General features: G+C 42.1%; 2 protein-coding genes across 3 annotated transcripts in view; one reads left to right on the forward strand and one right to left on the reverse strand.

Moving 5' to 3' along the window:
- Nucleotides 1-22,458, reverse strand: part of Skil (SKI like proto-oncogene) — a 31,200-nt gene extending 8,742 nt beyond the window's left edge. Inside the window, exons 1-4 of one of the 2 annotated variants that reach the window (XM_069991903.1) lie at nucleotides 22,263-22,458; nucleotides 18,922-20,681; nucleotides 2,530-2,627; nucleotides 566-798 (exon numbers count right to left, since the gene is read on the reverse strand). In XM_069991903.1, the coding sequence (XP_069848004.1) occupies nucleotides 566-798; nucleotides 2,530-2,627; nucleotides 18,922-20,010 (1,420 nt within the window). In that variant the 5' untranslated portion in view covers nucleotides 20,011-20,681; nucleotides 22,263-22,458. Of the gene's footprint in view, nucleotides 1-565; nucleotides 799-2,529; nucleotides 2,628-18,921; nucleotides 20,682-21,625; nucleotides 21,692-22,262 lie in introns of those variants that run through there. The other variant, XM_069991904.1, reaches the window with a different exon arrangement.
- Nucleotides 21,679-23,232, forward strand: LOC138806525 (basic salivary proline-rich protein 2-like). The gene has a single exon (XM_069991958.1). It carries the CDS (start codon nucleotides 21,679-21,681, stop codon nucleotides 23,230-23,232), a length of 1,554 nt encoding a protein of 517 aa, XP_069848059.1.

Below are 23,232 nucleotides of genomic sequence, written 5' to 3' on the forward strand. Positions count from 1 at the left end.
GGGCAACAATGGGAGGGAGGGAATGAGAGGGAAAGTTTAACACCTTACACTAAGCAAAAGGAAAGAAATGTACATATCACCCAATGTGGAAGAAATAGCTGTACTGTCAAAGCTCATAAAATTCACAAACATTATAGACCATGATAATGACAATTTGCCTTGTGAAGGTTAAAATTTGTTTGTGACTTTTAAGTATCACTATCTCACAATAGTGTGAAATTTATGTACTCACTTAATCTCAATAAAAATTAGTAAAAAAAAAAAGTTAATAAAAAATACATTTCCTTTTGGACACTGTCACCGATATATTTCTTAAATATCAATCCATAGAAAATTAAGAAAAATAGAAACCTATTGCAAAATTTGGCCAAAAGAAGAAAACTACAAGAATCACTTTCAGTATGAAGCCACATAACACAGTCTTTCTATAGCCTCCACAGGCTGGAAAATTCTAGACCCGTGAAACAACTGAGGTTCAAAGAATAAAAAACTTCTCTTAAAATGCAAAATAAGTGTGCTTTCTATTAGACATCTCATTTTTTAAATATACCTCCTGAATACTTACCTGAGTGGTTATATAATTCTCTACTTGTTTTTAAATCCATTTTCTCCTGTTCCTCGAGTGAGACATCTGGATAAGACACTGTTTTTTGATGTTTACTACTGCTGTGAAGCTTCTCAGACTGTCTTGATATGGTCTTAGTTGCTTCTGTCTTTGTGACCTCTTTAGACTGGGACACAGCAGAAGTAAGGGACACATTTGGGGCAACCACTTTATCACACATGTACAAGTAGTAGCTGAAAACAAAGAAAGACAAAATAAGGTAAATATTACATACTACATTTGGGTAAAAATATGATGTGTGCTATCTTTCTACAGTTAAACTCAATTTTTTTTCATTTACCAAAAAGACAATCTAGCAATTCACAAAATAAAGAATCCATGATAAATGGAAATTAGCAGCACTTTAGGAGACCAAAACTTACTTAGAATTATCATTTTGCAAGTTATTTCTAAGCACTAACTATACTTGATGGAAAAGAAAAGGAGTCTTTTCCTCTTCCTATAAACCCAGCTGAGAACTAAAGCATGAAGTACTTTCCAGAGCTGTTTAGCAGCTGAGTAGGTCAAGTTTACTCTAGAAAGAGAACAGGCTACATGCTACTTTGAAGAGTATTTTCTTGCCCACAGATCTCTAAAGGCAGAACACTTGTCTTTGTCAGTTTGTTTAATCACCCACTACACTGTTATAACCGGGCCCACACAGGCCAATGACAAGCTTCTAGGGTCCACTGTTAACAGCTCAGAGAGAAAACAGGCACTCTGGATGCTTCCTGGCTGCTAGGCAGTTCTCCTACTATCAATCCCAACAAGGCAATCTTTTAAAAATACAATTAGGGCTGGGAATGTGGCATAGTGCTAGAGTGCTTGCTTAGCATGCATGAAGCCCTGGATTGGATTCCTCCGTACCACATAAGCAGAAAAAGATGGAAGTGGCACTGTGGCTCAAGTGATAGAGTGCTAGCCTTGAGCAAAAGAAGCTCAGGGACAGTGCCCAGGCCCTGAGTTCAAGCCCCAGGACTGGCAAAAATAAATAAATAAAATAAAAATACAATTTGTACTTTCTACCTATAAAATGGTAACAAGTTGTACAAAATTAAGACTGAGTTTTGCTCCATTTTCTCAAAGCTCACATAAAAGTGCCTAGATTACCTGCAAGGACCATGAAACAAATCTGAGCTAAGTATTTAAATAACATGTAATCTTTACCAAAACAATATGCAACTATTTAATTAATACTTCATCAGATAAGCTCCTCTTATGTGTGTATAGGACATCTGTATTGTTCCTATCAATCTCATGAACTTTCCATCTGAAAGCAGAGTATTCTGCTAAAACAAAAAAAAACCTGACAAGTTTTAATGCAATAGATATATCACTGATTTTGCGCAATAATAAATAAGACTGAAATTCTTCCCCATGCTTGGAGAGATCAGATTTACAGCAGCATATCAAAATCTAGGATTCAATAAACAGAAGATTATACTTATAACCCATGTGAAAATATAAAATATGAAATATGAGAGATGTGCCTATTATAAAAGCTCCAAGTTTTCTAGTTTTAAAAGTTACACACCAACATGAAGAACTGGTTTAACTCTTCATCTGACACGTGGAACTGCAACCTTTTTGTAAAGCCATTTAATTAAATAAAAAAGACAACTTTCATGTTTCACTTGGGACAGAAAGGAAATGACCTATTTCTAGAAATAGCATACAAACACCAGTAACGGTTGTCTCACATATTCAGTACAATTAACATTCTTTAGATTCTTTGGGCTTTATCTAATAAGAGTAACTAACCAATACGAATTCCCTATGATTTTCCTATGATGACAAAGAGACAAAAGATATTAAATTCCTTGCTTGTGAATTTTCAAAGATAATCTATTAAAGAGAAACCTTAAAACTAAGCTCCTAGACCAGTAAATGGCAACAAGCTGTTGGATGAATGCATATCCACTCACCTGGGGTGTAAAAATGAATGTGTCTGAGGAACAGAGTCTCCTTCCTGTTTTATAACAGGATACCATGACTGTAATTCCATTCCTGGTGGTGTATCAGTCTGTAGAAAAATGTGGAAAGGTAAGCTTTTTGAGGGTAAAATGCAACTTTTTTTTGAAGTTCTAGGGATCAAATCCAGGGCCTGTGCCCATTCCAAGCAAGTTCTCTACCACCAAAGGGCCATCTTTTTTTTTTCTTTCTTTCTTTAAATTTTTTAGTTCCAGTTTTGGGCCTTGAACTCAGACACCTGGGTATTGTCCCTGAGCTTTTGTGCTCAAGGGTAAAATACTAGCACTTGAACCACAGCTCTAGTTCTAGCATTTCTGGTGGTTAACTGGAAATAAGAGTCTCATGACTTTCCTGGCTGGGCTGGCTTCAAACCATCATCCTCAGATCTCAGCCTCCTGAGTAGCTAGGATTACAGGTATGAGATATGGGTGCCCAGCACAAAGGGCCATCTTCTACTGAGCTGTGTATCCTTCTAATCACCTTGACTCAAAGACTCATTAGGGCTGTCGTGTCCCAAGTTTCAGTGTGTTAACATGGGCTACAACAAATTCCTCATTTTTAACAACAGCACTCTGAAAATGTACCATGTTAAGAAATTCTGATTATTCTTCCTACTATAATCAAGTACACAATATACCATTCCCATAGTATTTGTTAGAATACTAACTAGATCACCTTTTAGAGCAATAAGTGCTTTGGCCAATTTAACTCTGAAAATCTCTTTGTCAACAAGTATCAGTAAACCATCTTTCCTCAGAAACTTAGAAATCTCTTTCAAATTTTTAAGCACTGAAGCTATATACTTATAAACAAAGGATAAAGGAACTGGCAAGTTAGTACACATTCACTTGCTGAGAATTCCAACCACACATGGGTGGGCACACATCAGCACACATGTACACACAAAGGAAGTATCATTATCTCCATTTTACATATTTAAATAAAACAACCAAAGTTAGGAAACTGAGGCAAAAAGGGTATAAATCACCTATGGTCACTAACGTCTCCCTTACTTTGACTTGCTTTATACTTTGTTCTCCCTTGCTAAGCTTCCCCAAGTACTTCAAATTACAGTCATTACCCTAAGCTTACAGGAAAAGAATGTCTTGCTAAAAACAAGCCTCACTGTTGGAAGAGGAAAGAAGTAGCTGACAGGTACCACAGTGGACAGTAGAGAGAGTTGATGATCAGACAAATCAAGTACAGTGAGAACTCTTAGTACAGGACTAAGAAAGAGTTAAAGGCAGAATAAGTCAAAAAGGAGAGCTGATGAGAATGTAGTTCAAAGCCATCAAGGGCAGGAAAGTCTCATCTCCAACTAACCACCAAAAAAAAGCTGGAATTAGAACTAGGGTTCAAGTGGTAGTATGCTAGCATTAAGGGGGGGGAAAAAAAAGCTCAAAAACAGTGCACCCAGGCCCAAAACAGGAAAAAGCAAGCAAGCAAGCAAGCAAGCAAGCAAGCACGTGCGCGCTGGGGGGGGGGGGGGGGGAGGTGTTAGTGAGAGATCTAAATTTTTGGTTAAAAATTACTGAGTAAGGAATTTGAAAGAATGAGATCACAAGATTAAAAGAAAATAATACTTCGAATGGATTTGACTATTCCAGTGAAGGTCCAGACTACATGTAAATAAATATATATATATATATATATATATTTTTTTTTTTTTGGGTCCGGTCGTGGGGCCTGAACTCTGGGCCTGGGCGCTGTCCCTCAGCTCTTCAGCTCAAGGCTAGTGCTCTACCACTTGAGCCACAGCGCCACTTCCGGCTTTTTCTTATGTGGTGCTGAGGAATAGAACCCAGGGCCTCGAGCATGCAAGGCAAGTGCTCTACCACTGAGCCAACTTCCCAGCCCCGTAAATAAATATTTTTAAAATACTGATCAAATATTCTGAAGATCCAAATATGCATCACAGTTCTGATCATTAGGTTGGAACTGAGAATAAGAACAAATTCAACAGCTTATTTATAAAATAAAGCAATCACTTGTTTTCTCAGCCTACAGCTCCGTTTTGGTAGTAAACTATAAAAAGAAATGCTTCTGTCAACAAATACTAAATGACAGCAATAAATGTTAACTAACAGCTAACAGCCTAAAAAGGAGATAAAATGTAAACACAAAAACTACCTCAATGAGCAAAAACTTGAGACCCCTGAAACAGGTGAATTATTTATATATCTCAATTGTCCCATACTTCTAAAAAGAGTATAGTAATTGGTATTTAAGTCTTGAAACAATATGATGTACTTAAATTATGTTTTGTATACCACTTAGATTAATGCATTAAAAATGTTTAATGTTGGGGCTGAGAAGTTGGCTCAGTGGTAGAGTGCTTGCCTTGCATGCCTGAGGCCCTGGGTTCGATTCCTCAGCACCACATAAGCAAAAAGAAAAAAGCCGGAAGTGGCGCTGTGGCTCAAGTGGTAGAGCGCTAGCCTTGAGCTGAAGAGCTGAGGGACAGCGCCCAGGCCCAGAGTTCAGGCCCCACAACTGGACCCCCAAAAAAAAAAAAGTTTAATGTAGCAGTAGTAACTCACTAGACATTTGTGGGTGGAGGTGGGAGGGAAAAACTGGGAATGTGGGGAGGAGTGGCACTGTCCAAAAAGAAATTAAGAAATGTACTCAATACCTGACTTATGTAACTGAAACTCCTCTGTACTTACCTTTGTAATAATAATTTTTTTAATTTAACATATTCATTTTTTTTTAATCTTGGAGGCTAGGCATGGATGGATGATGTCTACAATCCTAGCTATTCAAGTGGTTGAGATCTGAGGATCACGTTTCCAAGCGAGGCTATTACCTCCAATTAGCCACAAAAACCCAGAAGTGAAGCTGTAGTTCAAGTGGTAGATCACTAGCCTTGAGCAAAAAAAAAAAAAAAAAGCAGAGAGACAGAGTCCAGGACCTGAGTTCAAATCCCAGGACTGGCACACAAAAAAATTTAAAAATAATTTTAAAAAATTAAAAAGTAATAGCTCAGCAGTAGGGCACTTGCCCTGCATTCCATTTAAATTTTTAAAAACCTTAGTGTATAAAAATAGTAGCTTAATTGGTAGAATACTTTTTATTCCAATCATCTATGATGGAACAGTATTAAAAAAGGCATGTATAAGTTATTCTAACAAATCCATGACATCAAAGGGCATCTTGAATTCAATGGTTAATGTTAAGCCCATGAAGAAAATGCCTTTTTTAAATCAGTTTTACATCTGAAACAATTCTAGACATATTGCTCAATAAATCATTTTCAGACCTTTTAAGTTAAAATCTGGAAAGCTAAGCTAGGAACAGTGGCTCACACCTGTAATCCTAGTTACTTAGGGAGCTGAAGTTGGAGGGGGCGGGGATCCCAGTTAAAGGCCAGCCTAGACAGAAAGTCACCAAGATCCCTTCTCAATCAATAAAAGCCTGGGCACAATGTTGCTCATCTGTCATCCCAGCAACACAGGGAGGAAAAACAAGGAAGATCACAGTCCAGGTTGCCCAGCTAAAAAGTGAGATCCTGTTTGAAAAATAACAAAAGCTAAAAGGGCTAGAGAACCTGCTTTGTCGTAAGCGCAAGAAGGCCCCAATGAGTTCAAACCCCAATATCTTAACAAGAGAAAAATTGCTAAAAGTGACTTCTGCAGTGAAGCTTTTCCTAGTATAGCTATGGGAGTCTAAATGTTCAGAAAGCAAGCAAACACTTCTTTAAAGACCTTGGCTTGAAATCTGACAAGTTTAGTCATTTTCATTACTCATAATCCAACCCCAGTATTGTTTTATATCTGTACACTCCATCTAAATAACAGGTAGTACATCCATTTAAGCACATATCCCTCTTAATTCCCACTATTCCTACAGTAATCCACTGAGAGTCCCAGATCAGTGGCTCTAAGGAAATTCCCTTAATAATCTTAAAAATGTAGTCCCTACCCAATGTCTGATTCCAGCCTACAATTTAAAAGCAATTTAAGGTTAAATACACACACACACACACACACACACACACACACACACACACACACACACACACACACACACACACACACACACACACACACACACACAGTTTTTTGTATTATCAGTACTACTTATCACCCAGTAGAGAACAATCAATTTATTGAGTGAATTTTGTTGGGTTTTTTTTTTGGGGGGTCCAGTTGTGGGGCCTGAACTCTGGGCCTGGGCGCTGTCCCTCAGCTCTTCAGCTCAAGGCGAGCGCTCTACCACTTGAGCCACAGCGCCACTTCCGGCTTTTTTCATTTTGCTTATGTGGTGCTGAGGAATCAAACCCAGGGCCTCAGGCATGCAAGGCAAGCGCTCTACCACTGAGCCATCTTCCCAGCCCTATTGAGTGAATTTTGAAGGACAGTATGGCTCATTAATTTGTAGGGTAGACTTTAATACACTTGGGGAGGGTATCTCAGGAACAGAGTATTTGCCTAGTATGTGTAGGGTCTTGGATTAGACCACCCCCAGGCACAATCAATACACACACACACACACACACACACACACACACACACACACACACACACACACACACACACACACACACACACACACACACACACACACACACACACACACACACACACACACACACACACGACTATGAAATCACAATGACTAGCCACTGTAAAATTCACAAGACAGTCTTTTTCACGTTTAGTACCTTTCTCCTCAATGAAGGACCCAGAAAGTCTCTAGGCTGCCTTTTATCAGATATACAAATTAAATAATACAAGTGATGGGAAAATGCACAGCACTAACAGTGATAAAGTGCTGCACGCTAATTTTCCTTAATATGCTATGGGAAACCATAAACACATTTGTTACAAATTATCCTAACTGCACGTTAAAAACAATTAAGAAAAGCACATATTATACAACAAAATATTCACAGACATGCCAGATTTTCTCATCTATTCTGCATTTGTGTCAACATACAAATTAGGTTTTCAGAAAAAGAATATAATTAAATGGCACAGCAGTAAGGCTATGATCATAAATAGAAATCAGATACCAAGATAGGAGAATCTATTGCCTTTTGTGTTACCTTTCAACATCAGAAAATTTATTCTTTTGTGTGTTTACACATTAAAATACAGTACACTGCTCAGCAAAGAAAAGTATACCATTTGACAGATTAGAGCCTCAGTATTTTAAATGCTTTGATTGTTCAACTTCCCACCATTATCTTTCCCCAAATGAACAGATGGCATCTCTACACACATAAACAACATTTCAGATATGTTATTTCAGTCCAAAGATTCTTTTTCTAAACACCAAATAATATCTATAAAAGCAAAATTTAAACAAACCAATATGCACAGAAAGTTAATTTTTAACAAGTGAAAATTAGGAAATGTTTAACTGATGCTTCTCTAAATCCTGCATCCTAACTATGACTTTATGCACATTATCCTTTGATAATCAAATTTCTTAATAAAGAACTATTGTATCTTGATGACACAGTTATTAGTCTTACAACAATGACAAATATAGGGCTTCATTTCATTTTAAAAAGTCATATTTGTCACTACTTTTTAAACTCATCACTATTCTTATACAAATATCCAAGTTGTGCTTTAAAAAAAAAAACAACTTTGTAGCAGGGCGCTGGTAGCTCATGCCTGTAATCCTAGCTACTCAGGAGGCTGAGATCTGAGGATTACGGTTCAAAGCCAGCCTGGGCAGGAAAATCCATGAAACTCTTATCTCCAATAAACCACCAGAAAACCGGAAGTGGTACTGTAGCTCAAATGGTAGAGCTCTAGCCTTGAGCTGAAGAGCTGAGGGACAGAGCTCAGGCTCAGAGTTCAAGCACCATGACCGACCCAAAAAAAAAAAAAAAAACTTTGTAAGTCCTAGACTAACGTTCAAAAACCTTGCTTTCAAGTGACATTCTAGTTTTTAATTACATCAGAATATTATCATTTTTAAGCCCTAATGACAAACACTGATGAACTAAAAAAATTGAGAATGGCTCAATATGACTTCCAAAATCCCAACAAAAATCAACTTTTAAAACTATTTTTAGGGACTGGGAAGTTGGCTTGGTGGTAGAGTGCTTGCCTAGCATGCATGAAGTCCTGGGTTCAATTCCACAGTATCACATAAACATAAAAAGCTGGAAGTGGCACTGTGGCTCAAGTAGAAGACTGCTAGCCTTGAGCAAAAAGAAGCTCAGGGACAGTGTCCAGGCCCTGAGTTCAAGCCCCAGGACTGGCAAAAAAAAAACCTATTTTTAAAAAATAGAATTTTTAAAGTTCTACAAATGATTAAAAGTCTTGTTTGTGAGGAAGGTACTAAGATTTGAGCTCTGGGCCTTGCACCCACTTAGCTTGCATGTTTGGTGTTCTACCATTTGAGTCACACTTTTAGCCCAGTTTTTTTTTTTTTTTTTTTGCTAATTTTTTGTTGGGGGGGGGGTCCAGTCGTGGGGCCTGAACTCTGGGCCTGGGCACTGTGCTGTCCCTCAGCTCTTCAGCTCAAGGCTAGCGCTCTACCACTTCAGCCACAGCGCCACTTCTGGCTTTTTTTCTTTTTGCTTATGTGGTGCTGGGGAATCGAACCCAGGGCCTCATGGATGCAAGGCAAGCGCTCTACCACTGAGCCACCTTCCCAGCCCCTTGCTAGTTATTTTAGAAATGCATCTACCAGACTTTGCTGTCTGGGCTGGCTTCAAACCACAATGCTCCAGATGTCAGCTTCCTGATTAGCTGGATTACAGGCATACACTGATGCACAACTCAAAATTCATTTTTAAATTGTTGTATTCAAAACAAGTAGTTTGGTAATTTAACAGTCTAGCTTCCTACTGAATACATAAGGGCTATTTAACGTAAGTCCACATTATTTTGGGGCTAGCCCCAAATAAACCACTGGCAAACTTATTAAATACATCGCAGGATATATAACTAGAAAATAACTTCTTAAGTATAAAGTGACTGTTCCTATCATGATCTTTCCACCATCTACAACATTAAGACATACAAGTGGTCAAATGATTTTAAGAAGTATATAAAACACACCCCACCAAACGGCTGCCAACAACTACTGAAAGAAACCAAATACCTCAGATCTCAAGTTTCCTCAATAGTGCCAACATGTGAGTGACATGTCTCCACAACTGCAATGAATTGTGTGGCAAGATAACAAATAGCTAGTAGGAGATTTTTAAGGGTTAGTCTTATGGCTCCCTTTATTGTAATCATTAATAGGTATGTGCTAACTCATCAAGGCTACATCTTCAGAAGTCACAGAAATGTTTGCTGCCCCACAGGCTGCAAGATCAGACTCACCTCATACTTCACTAAACCTATGTTAGGCTGAAGTGCTGAACGATGTTCCAGAGCAAAGCAAGGGCTCAAGCTCTTAGAGTAAAGCATACAACTATTACCTAAAATCCTTCTGGCAAAGTGTGTTGTAGCACTCCCCTCATAAGATGAAGGAACTGATAAAAATCCTAACTCCTTAGACTTTTCAAAATTAAAAAAATATATATCCTGTAATTCTTTAGAGTTCAATCCATTTAATATTAAAACTATGTGGCTATCCTGGTGCTTTGGGGGGCCAGGGGACTGTATTTTCAGTTTGGTTTTGGTTTTGTACTGGGAGGGCCTTTAGCTAGAAGCATTCTATCACTAGCTATCTAGCTAACCATGTGGAAATTTCAGTATCATAAACACATTTTTACTGAAAAAATTTGTCAGAACATTTAATGTATAGAAATCTAAAGCTTTGGGGCTGGGAAGGTGGCTCAGTGGTGGAGCACTTGCCTTGCATGCCTGAGGCCCTGAGGCCCTGGGTTCGATTCCTCAGCACCACATAAGCAAAAAAAAAAAAAAAAAAAAAAAAAAGCCAGAAGTGGCGCTCTGGCTCAAGTGGTAGAGCACTAGCCTTCAGCTGAAGAGCTGAGGGACAGCACGCAGGCCCAGAGTTCAGGCCCCACGACCGGACCCAAAAAAAAAAAAAAAAAAGAAATCTAAAGCTTTATATCTCCACCTTATTTTAGAATATTTTTTAATTATGGTCTTCAAATACTATAAGCTACAAATAACATTTAATATACTATGCTATATATTATATATATTACTTTATTATATATAGCATATATATATATATATATATATATATACACACATACACATGTGACCAGGAGACACACTATATACATTCTTTTTTTATTCTATTTCATGTTTCTTTTTTAGTCCTGGTAACCCATTAAGTTGATTTCATGACCCTCCTGACCCTCTCAAGTCCCAAGAGTTAAAAGTTCTAAAGAGAATTAAAAATGCCCCAAAGCATATATTGCATATAATAAATTAGCCTTTCTAAAACACATTTTGAATGGTCCTCGGTACTACTCTAGAGAGAACTGAAATCATTTTCTGCAAGGCTTACTTCTCTCATGAAAGACTACTTGGATAGAGTGTGTGTGTGTGTGTGTGTGTGTGTGTGTGTGTGTGTGTGTGTGTGTGTGTGTGTTGGATAGTGTGTGTGTGTGTGTGTGTGTGTGTGTGTGTGTGTGTGTGTACACACGCTCACAACACACAGTGTTGCTAAATAGACCAAAGAGATAACTTCCTACATTTTTTATCCTAAGACCTTGTTTTCTTTTTGTTGTTGGTGGTGGTGGTGGTAGTGGTAGTCATGGGGCTTTGAACTCTGGGCCTGAGAGCTGTCCCTCAGCTCTTCAACGTAAGGCTACTACTCTACCACTTGAGCCACAGCGCCACTTCCAGTTTCCTGAGTGGTTAATTGGAGATAAAAGTCTCACAGTCTTTCCTGCCCGGGCTGGCTTTGAACCTTGATCCTCAGACCTCAGCCTCCTGAGTAGCTGGGATTACAGAAATGAGCCACTAGCTCCCGGCTCTTGTTTTCTTTTTGTGCTGGTACTGGGACTTGAACTCAGGACCTTGTACTCTTGCTCAGGTTTTTCTTCTGACACTCGGCACTCTATTACTATGAGCTCTACCACTTGAGCCACACCTCCAGTCCAATATTTTTTACTGATTAACTGGAGGTAAGTGTCACAGACTTTTCTGCCCAGGCTAGCTTTGAATGAGGATCTTCAGATCTCAGCCTCCTAAGTAGCTAGGATACAGGTATGAGCCACCAGCATTTTTTTTAATGCAAACCATTCTGTGTGTGTGTGTGTGTGAGAGAGAGAGAGAGAGAGAGAGAGAGAGAGAGAGAGAGAGAGAGAGAAAGAGAGAGAGAGAGAGAGAGAGAGAGAGAGAGAAACTGGGGCTTGAACTAACTACACTTTGTAGCTAACAAACTTTTTCTAGTGTACTTGCTTAATCTTCTTTAGGTTTATACCAAGAAACATGTCTTCTAGCCTAAAGTACAAGAGGAGGATTTTTTTTTTACTATGTTAACTCCAATGATCTCTGCAAAAATAAATGGAACTATGAAACGAAATGAAATTATTAACATGCTTTTAGAGGGCACTCATGCCTGTCATGCTGTCATGTCAGCTACTCAGGAAGTACAGATAAGGAGGACTGCAGTACAAGGACAACCAAGGCAAAATGTTAGTAACACTCTATCTCAATAAAAAAGGTGAGCATGATGAACTAGGCCTGCCATTCCAGCTGCACAGGCAGCATTAGGATGATTGTAGTCTAGGCCAGCCCTAGACCAGATTTGCAAAATAACGAAAGCAATAAATAAATAAGGGCTGGGTTGTGGCTCAAGTGATAAGAGCATCTGCTTGGTAAGCACATGGGCCTGAGTTCAAACCCAGGTACCACCACCAAAAAGGAAAAAAAAAAATTAAAGAATTAACTCGGGGCCTCATGTATGCTAAAAGCCTATAGTCTCCTACTGAGCCTCACACTCAACCAGAGAAAAAATTTTAAGTTGATTATCTTTAGAACATCTATATGCATCAGATGCTCTATATTATTTTTCTGAAAGTACAGTATAAAAACTACATGGGGAGTTCAAGCCCCACGACCGACAAAAAAAAAAAAAAAAAAAAACTACATGGGGCTGGGAAGGTGGCTCAGTGGTAGAGCGCTTACCTTGTATGCCTGAGGCCCTGGGTTTGATTCCTCAGCACCACATAAGCAAAAAGAAAAAAGCCGGAAGTGGCGCTGTGGCTCAAGTGATAGAGCGCTAGCCTTGAGCTGAAAAGCTGAGGGACAGTGCCCAGGCCCAGAGTTCAGGCCCACGACCAGATCCAAAAAAAAAAAAAAAAAGAAAAACTATATGATTTTATCTAAAACCAATCTGAATTTTACACATTCTAGTTTTAATATACTAGTAATACACTTATTAAAATGGACTGCCACATGGGCTGGGAAGGTGGCTCAGTGGTAGAGTGCTTGCCTTGCATGCTCGAGGCCCTGGGTTCGATTCCTCAGCACCACATAAGCAAAAAGAAAAAAGCCGGAAGTGGCGCTGTGGCTCAAGTGGTAGAGCACTAGCATTGAGCTGAAGAGCTGAGGGACAGCGCCCAGGCCCAGAGTTCAGGCCCCACGACTGGACCCAAAAAAAAAAAAAAATGGACTGCCACAGCTAGGTGCTGTTGGCTCACACCTGTAATCCTATCTACTCAGGAGGCTGTGATATGAGGATTGCCGTTCAAAGCTAGGAAAGTCTGTGAGACTCTTACCTTCAGCTGACTACCAGAAAACCCAAAGTGGCACTGTGGCTCAAAGTGGTAGAGTGCTACCCTTGAGCTCAGGGACAGAGCTCAGACCCCAAGGTTTAAGCCCCATAACAGGAAAATTTTAAAAAAATAAAAATTAAAAAATAAAAGAGGGCTGGGAAGGTGATTCAGTGGTAGAGCGCTTGCCTTGCATGCATGAGGCCCTGGGTTTGATTCCTCAGCACCACATAAGCAGAAGAAAAAAAAAAGCCGGAAGTGGTGCTAGCCTTGAGGTGAAGATGTGAAGAGCTGAGGGACAGCGCCCAGGCTCAGAGTCAGGCCCACGACCCGGACCCAAAACAAAAGATTTCCAGTCATATGCTGTTAACAGTGAAGAATCACTTATAATGTGTTTATCTACTGTTCCCTTGACCTTGGCCAAACTCAACTATAAAGGTTCTCTTTTAATGTACTTGAAAATAATCTTAAGTAAATACCACCCTTCAAATTTTATGTACAAATGATAGCTTCACTTTGTAACCTTTTTTCCATAGACAAAAATGTATTTGATCTAGTTCTGATTTAGCTGAATACTCACTGAAGATGTGAAAAATAATTGGGAATGCAACTGTTTTGCTTATTTGTACAATTTTAAATACAATAATCATTTCCTGGTTTTAAAAAAAAGCACAAATAGCTCAGATCAAAGTCAGCAAGGAAAACCTAGGCAAGTCTAAAATCATGTATATTTATGACTTGAATAACAAGAGAGTTTAAAAGGTACTTTCTAGGGGTCCAGAAAACAGCCCTGCCAACCTCGATCATGACTTCCAGCCTCCAGGACTGTGAGAAAGGAGTATCTGTTGTTTCAGCCCTCCACCTGACCAATCTGTAGTGCTTTTTTCTGACAGGCCAAGCTGAATAAGACAGCATCCAACCCTAGTACTCATGGGCATCCTTCCCCCATACCCAAATATCATAGCTGGAGGGCAAATCAATGACGAATAAACAAGTGTTCAGGATCAAACACCCTATGTCTGTGGGTGAGAAGCTTCCTGGAAGACATGGCCAAATACCCTCTCTTTCAACTGAAGTCTCCCCTTGTTCCACTGAATTGGGTCAAGTGTCTGAGGTGGGTCAGGTGCTGTACTTAATGCCTGTAATGCCATCAGCTACTCCATATATCAGAGGGCTAGAGTTTCCAAACAAGGTTCAGCAAAAACTCAACAAGACCCCCAGCTGCATTAATAAAAAGCTAGGCACAGCACTACGCATTTGTCATCCTAGACATACAGAAAACATAAGTAGGAGGAAAAGGGTCCAACCTTCCCTGGGTAAAAAAGCAAGATCAAGCCAGGTGCTGGTGGCTCACACCTGTTATCCTAGCTACTCAGGAGACTGAGATCTGAGGATTGTGATTCAAAGCCAGCCTGGAAAGGCTCTTATCTACAAACAACTAACAAAAAAGCTGAAGTCCAGCTGTGGGTCAAGGGATAGTGCACTAGCCCCAAGCAAAAGAAGTTCAGAGATAGTAAGCAAGCCCAGAATTCAAGCCTCAGGACCAGGAAAAAAAAAAAAAAGCAAGATTGTATCTCACAAGTTACAAGAGCAAAAGGGCTGGAGTATGGCTCACTCCACACAAGTGAAAGCACCTGCCTAACAAAAGCAAGAAGTCCTGAGTTCAAGCCCCAAGTACCACAACCAAAAAAAAGTATGGCATCCAGACTCGGAAACACCTGAATTTGATCCCCAGCCTCCTAGTGCCTCCAATTCCTCTTCTGTAAAATGAGGCTACACAACTGACTACATCAGGTTTCCAGGTGAAGATTAGAAATGTTATGTGATAGAAAATTAAAATACACACAGGTGTACACAAGCTTTCTCACCCACACACACACACACATACACACATCTTTTCTTTCTACAAAGAATTCAGGTTTTCACAAGAATAAATTCAAGTTTTCACTTATAACACTAACCTTACTCAACTTATTCCTCCTACCTGTAAGTCCTAGCTTTGCAAACAAAACAGCCATTAGGTATGTAAAAATAGCTAGTGGATATTATAAATACAATTTCCATCCCTTAAGTTGCTACATTTCAAACAAGTGCCTACTGAGTTTCAGGTTTTGTTTTTGTTTGGTTGTTTGTTTGGTTGTTTGTTTTACCAGTCCTGAAGCATGAACTCTGGGTCTGGGCACTATCCCTGGGCTTCTTTTGCTCAAGGCTAGTGCTCTACCACTTGAGCCCAAGAGCCACTTCCAGCTTGTTCTGTGATTAATTGGAGATAAGAGTCTCATAGACTTTCCTGCCCAGTCTGGTTTCAAACTGGGATCCTCAGATCTCAGCCTCCTAAGTAACTAGGATTACAGGCATCACCCATCAATTCCCGGCTTCAGGTTTCTTTTTTCTTTCTTTCTTTCATTTTGTCAGTCATGGAGCTTGAACTCTGGGATTGGGTGTTGTCCCCAAGCTCTTTTGGGTAAGGCTAGCACTCTACCACTTTGAGTCACAGCACCACTTCCTCAGGTTTCTTTTTGACTATATAAACTATATAAGCATACAAAACTGCATTAGTATTCACACTAAACATAAGGTCCTTTATATAATAGGTTAATGTAATATTTAGCACAGTCTTATTAAATGTTTTTAAAAGGCCTGGTTTAGAGAGAGAGAGAGAGAGAGAGAGAGAGAGAGAGAGAGAGAGAGTGTGTGTGTGTGTGTGTGTGTGTGTGTGTGTGTGTGTGCACGCGCGCGCGCGCCAGTCAGAGCTTGAGCTCTAGATGTTAAGGGTTTGTTTGGTTTAGTTTTTGTTTTTCTGGTTAATTGGAAATGAGTCTCAAACTTTCCTGCCAAGACTCCCTTTGAGCTCTGGTCCTCAGATCTAAGCCTCTTGAATAGTTAGGATTATAGATGTGAGCCACCGGGGCAGAGTTATGGCAACCAACTACACAAACAGAAATAAAATTAAATAAAAATGAAATAAAATATTCCTCAGTCAAGGATTATCAATCTGCCCCATTCCCAATTAAATACTTTAGTTTATATGTACAGGTTAGTGAAGAATTTAAGAACCACTAAAGTAAATTGATAAGAAAAGTTAACATTGTTCAAAATATAGTTTCTACTACTGTACTTGCTTCAGAAAAATGACTGGATTTCATGTCAGAAAACCTGCATTCAACTGATTCTTCTCCATTATACACCCAGATCACCTGTGGGAAGGAAATAATTTCACAAACCTTCACCTCATAATGTTTTCAGGAGTAAGCTTATACGTACAGTGACATTTTTTTTAAAGAAAATCACTCAAGTATTCATTAATCACAAATCAAAAATTATTTTCTTAAAAAGATCTGATTGTTACAAGTATCCTTAATTCTCCTAATTTCTCCAATTCACATAAAATTAGAAGCAATATCACAACATAGTTGGGCACCGGTGGCTCACACCTGTGAGCCTGAGGATTGAGGATTGAGGTTCAAAGCCAACCCAAGCAGGAAAGTCCGTAACACTCCTATTTCCAATAACCTATGCAGAAAAAGCTGTAAGTGGTACTATGGCTCAAGTGGTAGAATGCTCTGTGACAAAACAAGTATCAGGGACAATATCCAGGCCCTGAGTTCAAGCCCCCCCGACCACCACAAAACAAAACTACAGCATATCTTCACCAGAAAAGAAATGGAGGAGAAAAACACTTTGCCAAAATAAAAAATGTATTTATATTAATATATAATAGAATGATACATGGGTTCAACCAAAATGAGGAATGACTTTAATTAACCAAACTTTAGCACATATACCCAAGTGAATTCATCACTGTCTTTTTGTTTTTTGTTATTAGCTATTTTTTTTCATCCAAACACGGAACAGGAACAGGCAAGGTAGTTTATCCCAAAAATGCTTGGAGTAATGAAGATTAGAATGAGAGTATCTGGAAAATAATGCAGCTAGCTATGCCTTTATAAGGGTTAAGCCCCCAGGTAGCCTGGGAGGGGGGCAAGACAGAAGTATTAAAAGGGGCATTCCACATTTGCAGCCCTGTATCATCCATGGGCAGGAATATCAGCCCTGCACAAGTACAGTTGTAAGCATGTTTCCTACTGTGGTGTACTGGCTTCAAGTCAATCCTGCTTAAAAACCAGTTAATAACTGCCTGAAGAATATAAACTTATCTAGTAGCCACTGGCAAGAAATTTCAAGGGTACCCTCTGCTAAATTAGTTTACAATGAATTGCCTTTACTAAGCTTCAGAAGCAAACTACTCACTCTTAAAAACTACTGCGTTAAAAACTACGCTAAATTTCCCTCAAGACCTTAAGAGCACAATCATAAGGCATGGAACACCTAGTCTTAAATTCTATCTAAACTCTGACTTTGCTATGAATGTTCTGCAGTTATTTGATATACTTCATTTCTTCCGTGTACAGAAAGTGACAGCATTATTTAAAAGGATCAGAATAGTGAAGAAATTTTAACATTCTTAAATCATGGTCAATCTTTTCCTGTAAGACTTAAATAAAATTTTATTTATGAAACAGCTCAAAAACAATGCTTGGGATGGTAGGGGGAAAACAATGGAGGGGGTAACAATGTTCAAGAGGAAGTGGAAGTGTACTCATTGCCTCACTCATGTAACTGTAACCCTCTGTATAGTATCTTTACAATAAAAAAAATTAAAAAAAAACAATGCTTGACACATTTTAAACAGATTGTGCTATGTTATTATTATGTAATACCCATTTTAAATCAAGTAGGAAATACTTAAAATTAACTAGATCAAATCTTCTCTATTTCCTAGGCATCCAAAATCTTAATCAGAATTAAGATACTAGCTTATCCTACTAGATAGGATAATTCAATGAGAATATTAAGATCTCTTAGTAGCTGATAAGATTTTACACTAGACTTTAAAATAAAATGTATTCTAACCTGTATCATAATATTAATTATAGCTTTAAAATTATTTTTGACTTCTGGAATGAAAATTCTTCAGAGAAACATGTTCTATTTTTTTTAACATGATCAAAGCTGACCATCCAAGCACAAAAGCATCAGAACCACAGGTGTGCCCTGAGCCTACCACCAGAACTGTTTTGGCTAACCATGACAACATTTGCAAAGGGAGATAACACCACAGTGTAAATTACCTTGAGTCCTAGAAAAGCATATTTAGTCATCAAGAAGCAGGATGTGCCAAGGAGAACCAAAGTCCCAATTCCTTCACTCCTTATCTACATGAAAGTCACTCTGCCTGGCTCCACATTTAAAATCCTAGGTACTCAGGAGGCTGAGATCTGATGACACAGGTTCAAAGTCAGCCTGGCAGAAAAGTTGTGAGACTTATATCTCCTGGTAACCACCAAAAAGTTGAAAATGCAACTGTGGCTCAAGTAGAACAACACCAGCCTTAAGCAGAAAGACCAAGTGAGAGCTCACAGACCTGAGATCAAGACCGACCCCCCCCACACACACACACACACTCTCCCTCTCTCTCTCTCTCTCACTCACTCGGTCTCTGGCTTCACTCTTTATCTGAAAATGGCAGTAAGCCTACTTCTCCCTGCTTATTTGGGAACTCAAGAGAGAAAACATACAAAAAATATTTTATAGCTTAAAAATTGCAATACAAACATACCACTGATAAGATTCTTATTGCATAAGCAATTACGTTTCTTAAAGTTATAAAAAATTTCAATTTCAAAGTAAAGCATTACCCATTACCCCCAAATTACTACTTTTAAAAACTTGCCTTAGATTGACTTCTCTTTCCATTTCTTAGGCTAAACTTCTCCTTCATTTCTTCTAAGATTATCTTCAGTTTCTTCTCCTCAGGTGTCCCTAAGTATTTTGGGTTCACATGAAGGTAACAATGCCATTTGGCTGATTCAAAGCCCCAGTGGCAAGTTCTTTTATCAGGTGACCTGTGTGAATGCATCACAAATGTCTGGGGTGCAAACATTCCACAACACTCCAGACACTGAATACAGGGAGCATCAGGCTGAACATAAAACTGAGGTGCAAATAGACCCTGACATTTGCCCAAGCACTCATGCTCCACTTCAAAGGCACTGCCAGTTTCCTTTAACTGGGCCAATGAGTTTTTAGCAGGAAGTATGCTACCATTTTGAGGAAAAGTCCGTGGCCTCAATAAAGCATTACACAGTCTTTGTGCATCAGTTAATGTGATCAGCCCACAGGAAGGGGCATTGAATGGAAGTATTCCCAGGACCTTTAAGATATGAAGCTGATCTGAAGTACACCTAGAGCAATAGATGTATAACTCATCACACACTGTATTTATTTGCTGAAGTGAAAACTCTCGGAGAACAGAATTTAAGACTTGGGGCAAACAGAGTCTCTTTTCTCCTCCAACTTGAAAACAAGAAATCGACTCCCCTTCCAAAACAGTCTGGGTAAGTTCTGTGGAGCTGTCAGAAGGAATGAGCAGTGGGCCAGGAAGAACCTGAGGGGCTGGCAGAGGCAGAAATACAGTAGGTGACATGCTTTCTTGGGAATAGCGAGCAGAAAAGGCTGCTGGTCCACCCAAAGAGCTCTGACTACTTAAATGGAATTGTGCCAGTGTGTGTTTCAAACTGGGATTTAAATGTAAAGGTTCAGTCACAGGGTTTCGCTTGCCATGCTCGCCATCCGTTTCCATCAGTGCATCGCCATAGTCATCCAAGTGTTCCATCTTTACAGTTGGCACCTTGTTCACCACTTTCCCATTTGCATGAATGTCTGTCATCATTTTTTTCACTGGAGGGCTGCCATCATCTCCCATCCCGTTCAGTTTATTTGAGCCCGGAACCAAGGAGAAATTTGTCTGTAGATTTTCCATTGCTACGTTAACTGGGTTAAATAATTAAATCTGAGGTTTGCATTTGCATTTTGTTGCTTATAGAGAAACAATAATGTGAATGAATACTTGTGACTTACTCATAGGAAATTTTAATTTCCAAGGAGAAATTTTCCTAATAGATTTTGCAACTTGGCATTGGTTCTGCTTATCCTCTAGTACAAGGTCACTGCAAATGCTATAAAATTCCTCATTTTGCTTGTAATACAGAACATAATCATAAGCAGAGATCTGAAAAGGCTTTCGTTTTCTTGATTTATTCAAATATATGTGTTAAAATAAAGCTACCAATTTCTCCATTCAAGATGTCCAGGTTCAACACAATGATTGTGTTTAGTGGTTGTTTTTAAGCAAAGCATGTGGAAAATGTAAGCTATTACTGTGTCATAAAACCTAGGCCCAAATACAAGTCAAAATGATGTAATCAATTTTAGTTTTTGCCACCAGGGACACCAAAAAAGGAGAAGGAAAATATCTCCACTAAAAATGATGGTCTGTTGGTCTATGCTGACAAACTGAAGACTTGTATAAACCTCCAAGCCAGTAAGAACCACTTCTGACTCCCCTTGAATTTCTATAATTAAAAAAAAAAAAAGATAAAGAAAAACTGCCCAGTTATCTTCAGAGTTTAGTTCATTCTTCTTTTAATTAATCTGGAAGAAGAGAGAGAGGATGGAGGAGAGTTATAGTTGAGTTTGTTCCTGAGGCCAAAGGGTCAGTTTCAAACCAGTTCCTTAATCTTAACCTGAGTTCACTTTACCAAAGGTGACACTTAGTGATTTCTTCAACTTACATACCTGTTAACCAGAATTATTTTCATTTACATGGAAAAGCAATCTGGTGAGTAAAAGGAGCAATATATCCCTCAGGAGGAGGAAGGCTATACAGATTCAGAGATGGAAAACCATTCAACCATCTCACTTCCAAAACTTTGTCCAGAGGATTTATCAGCTATGCCATCTTACTAATTTTTTAAACCTCCTACATAGTTCTCCAATCGCATATAATTACAAAAGAAAAGCTCACCAGTTTAACCAGCCCCCTTTTCCCCCACCAAAAAAAAAAAAATACAAGTTAACGTATCTACCATATGTAACTAATTTACAATCTCAAGTGCATAATTCATCCGGTCAGTGTACACTACCCTTCTGGAATGTGGGCAAAAAATTAACTTTCCTTTCAAAAGGTGAGCGAATGCTTAATGGAGGCCAAAAGCTCCAAGACTCCTCGCCTGGGAATCTCCATCCTTGAACAAGACTAATCCGGGACAAAAAGCACTAGGCAGACAAGACCTCACAAAGGATGCAAACGGAGGAAAATGGGGGGGGGGGGGAAGGGAGAAAAGGTTCTTCCATTTCCTCCGTGAGTGAACTCCCCCCCCCAAAAAATATAATTTATTTTCTTTTTTTGCTTTCCAAACTCGGAGCCATTTCCCTGAACACAAACGCCAAGGACTAAGGGCGAAAGCCACCAGCCATCACGGGCTGACTTTCGCCACCACAGGGACACCTCAGCCAAGGCAAGCTGAGAAAGAGGGCAGGAGGCAGGACCTAGAACCGGGGCGCCCCAAAACCCTCAGCCACGAAAAGCCACTCACCCATCTCGCACCCGACAGCCGCGCGGAAGTCGGGGCCCGGGACCTCAGGGAGGATGGAGAGGTGGGGGCGTCAGAGACCCCTCCCCACCCAGGCCCACCCCCATCCACGAGCTTGGGGGAACCCCAAGTGTCCGCCCGGCTGCGGGGGCCACGGAAATCCCGCGCACCGCCCCCCCCAACTTCCCCGCGGGCTACCTCGGCGCCCCCCCCCCAAGGCTGCCGCCCGCCGTCACCCCGCGCCCGACCCGAGCCCGGGGCAACCCGGGACAACCCGGTCGAGCCAGCGCCAAGCCCAGGTCCCCGCGCCGCCCGACCCCGACGCGCCCAGGGCTTCCCGCGGAGCGCACGGCGGCGTCTCGGTCCCCCGGGTCCCCGTGGCACCGGTCAAGTCTGAAGCCCGGGGTCGGCGAGGCCAGCGCCGCGGTGGGAGGGGGGGTTCACCAGGCGACCCCCGACCTCACTCCGGACCCTCGCATCCGGACCCCGACTCCGGCCTCCGCACCCAGGAAGCCCGACGGGCTTTGTCAACTCCCCGCCACCCCCCCGGCCACCGCCGTCGGGCTCCCCGGGGTCCGCGCTCCCCTGGCCTCCCGCCGCGTCCCCCCTTCCCGCCCTCCCCCGCGAGCCGGGGCCGCACCTGTGCCCGCCGCCGCCGCCGCTCGCCCGCTCCCCTCGGCTGTGCCGGCGCCGCTCCGAACCCCACACACATCGCTACACACAGCCCTCTGACGTCACCGGGCCTCGGCCCGCCCACGTCACTGCGGAGACACTCGGCTTCCCGCAGACGCCGCCGCCGTCTCCGGCCGCCCGGGGGAGAGCGAGGGCGGCGGAGGGGGAGGGGACGGGAGCGCAGCCAGCGGCGGCCCCGCGCGCGCGCACGCGCGCCCCCACCCGGCGTCGCCGCCGCCGCCGCCCGCGCGCGCGCCAGTTATCCCCCCCCCACTGCCCGGGGACGCGCGCGCCGCCTGCCTATCCTGGCTCCCCAGGCTTCCCTCCTCCCCCCCTCCCTGCCGCCGCGCACGCGCGTTCGCCCCGCCCCCACGCGGGCGCGCGCCCCACGCTCCCGGCCCCGCGCGCCGTCTGGGCGGCTGGCGCGGGCGCTGTCTGCGGCGCACCCGGAGCAGACAGGATGTTCCCTCCCGCCCCGCCCCCACCGCCGCCGCCCGCCCTCCTTCCTCGAGTCGCCCAGCCGGCTGTCTGGGGCCGCCGCCGCCGCCGCCCCGCCCCCGCCCCACCCGCCGCTCTGTGGTGACGGGCCAGACCCGGGGGCGCCCTGGCCTCGGGGCCGCCGCACGACGGCCCGGGCGGGAGGGAAGCCGAGGAGGGCGGCCGAGTGCACTGTGCGCGACCCCGGCCGCCGCCGCCGCCCGCGGTCGGGCGCGGGCGCCCTCCCCCGCCCCGCGGACCGCAGCTGGGCCGCCCCGCCCGGGAGGTGGCCGGGTGGCGGCCGCCCGGCCTCGCTCCCCGCGCTGGCCCCGCGCCCCGGCCCGCCCGCCTCGAGGGGGCCCCCCGCCCCCGCGGGGCCTCCGGCCCGAGGCCGCCCTGCCAGCTGCCGCCGCAGCGCCCGCCCCGCCCCGGCGGCCCCCGCCTCGCCTGGCCGCGCCTAG

The sequence above is a fragment of the Dipodomys merriami genome, unplaced genomic scaffold (assembly GCF_024711535.1).
Source record: "Dipodomys merriami isolate MVZ:Mamm:240054 unplaced genomic scaffold, mDipMer1.0.p SCAF_40, whole genome shotgun sequence".
NCBI lineage: Eukaryota > Metazoa > Chordata > Mammalia > Rodentia > Heteromyidae > Dipodomys > Dipodomys merriami.

Bases quoted from the DNA above. Each gene is read 5' to 3' on its own strand.
- LOC138806525 (XM_069991958.1), top strand. From the start codon at position 21,679: ATGGAGAGGTGGGGGCGTCAGAGACCCCTCCCCACCCAGGCCCACCCC.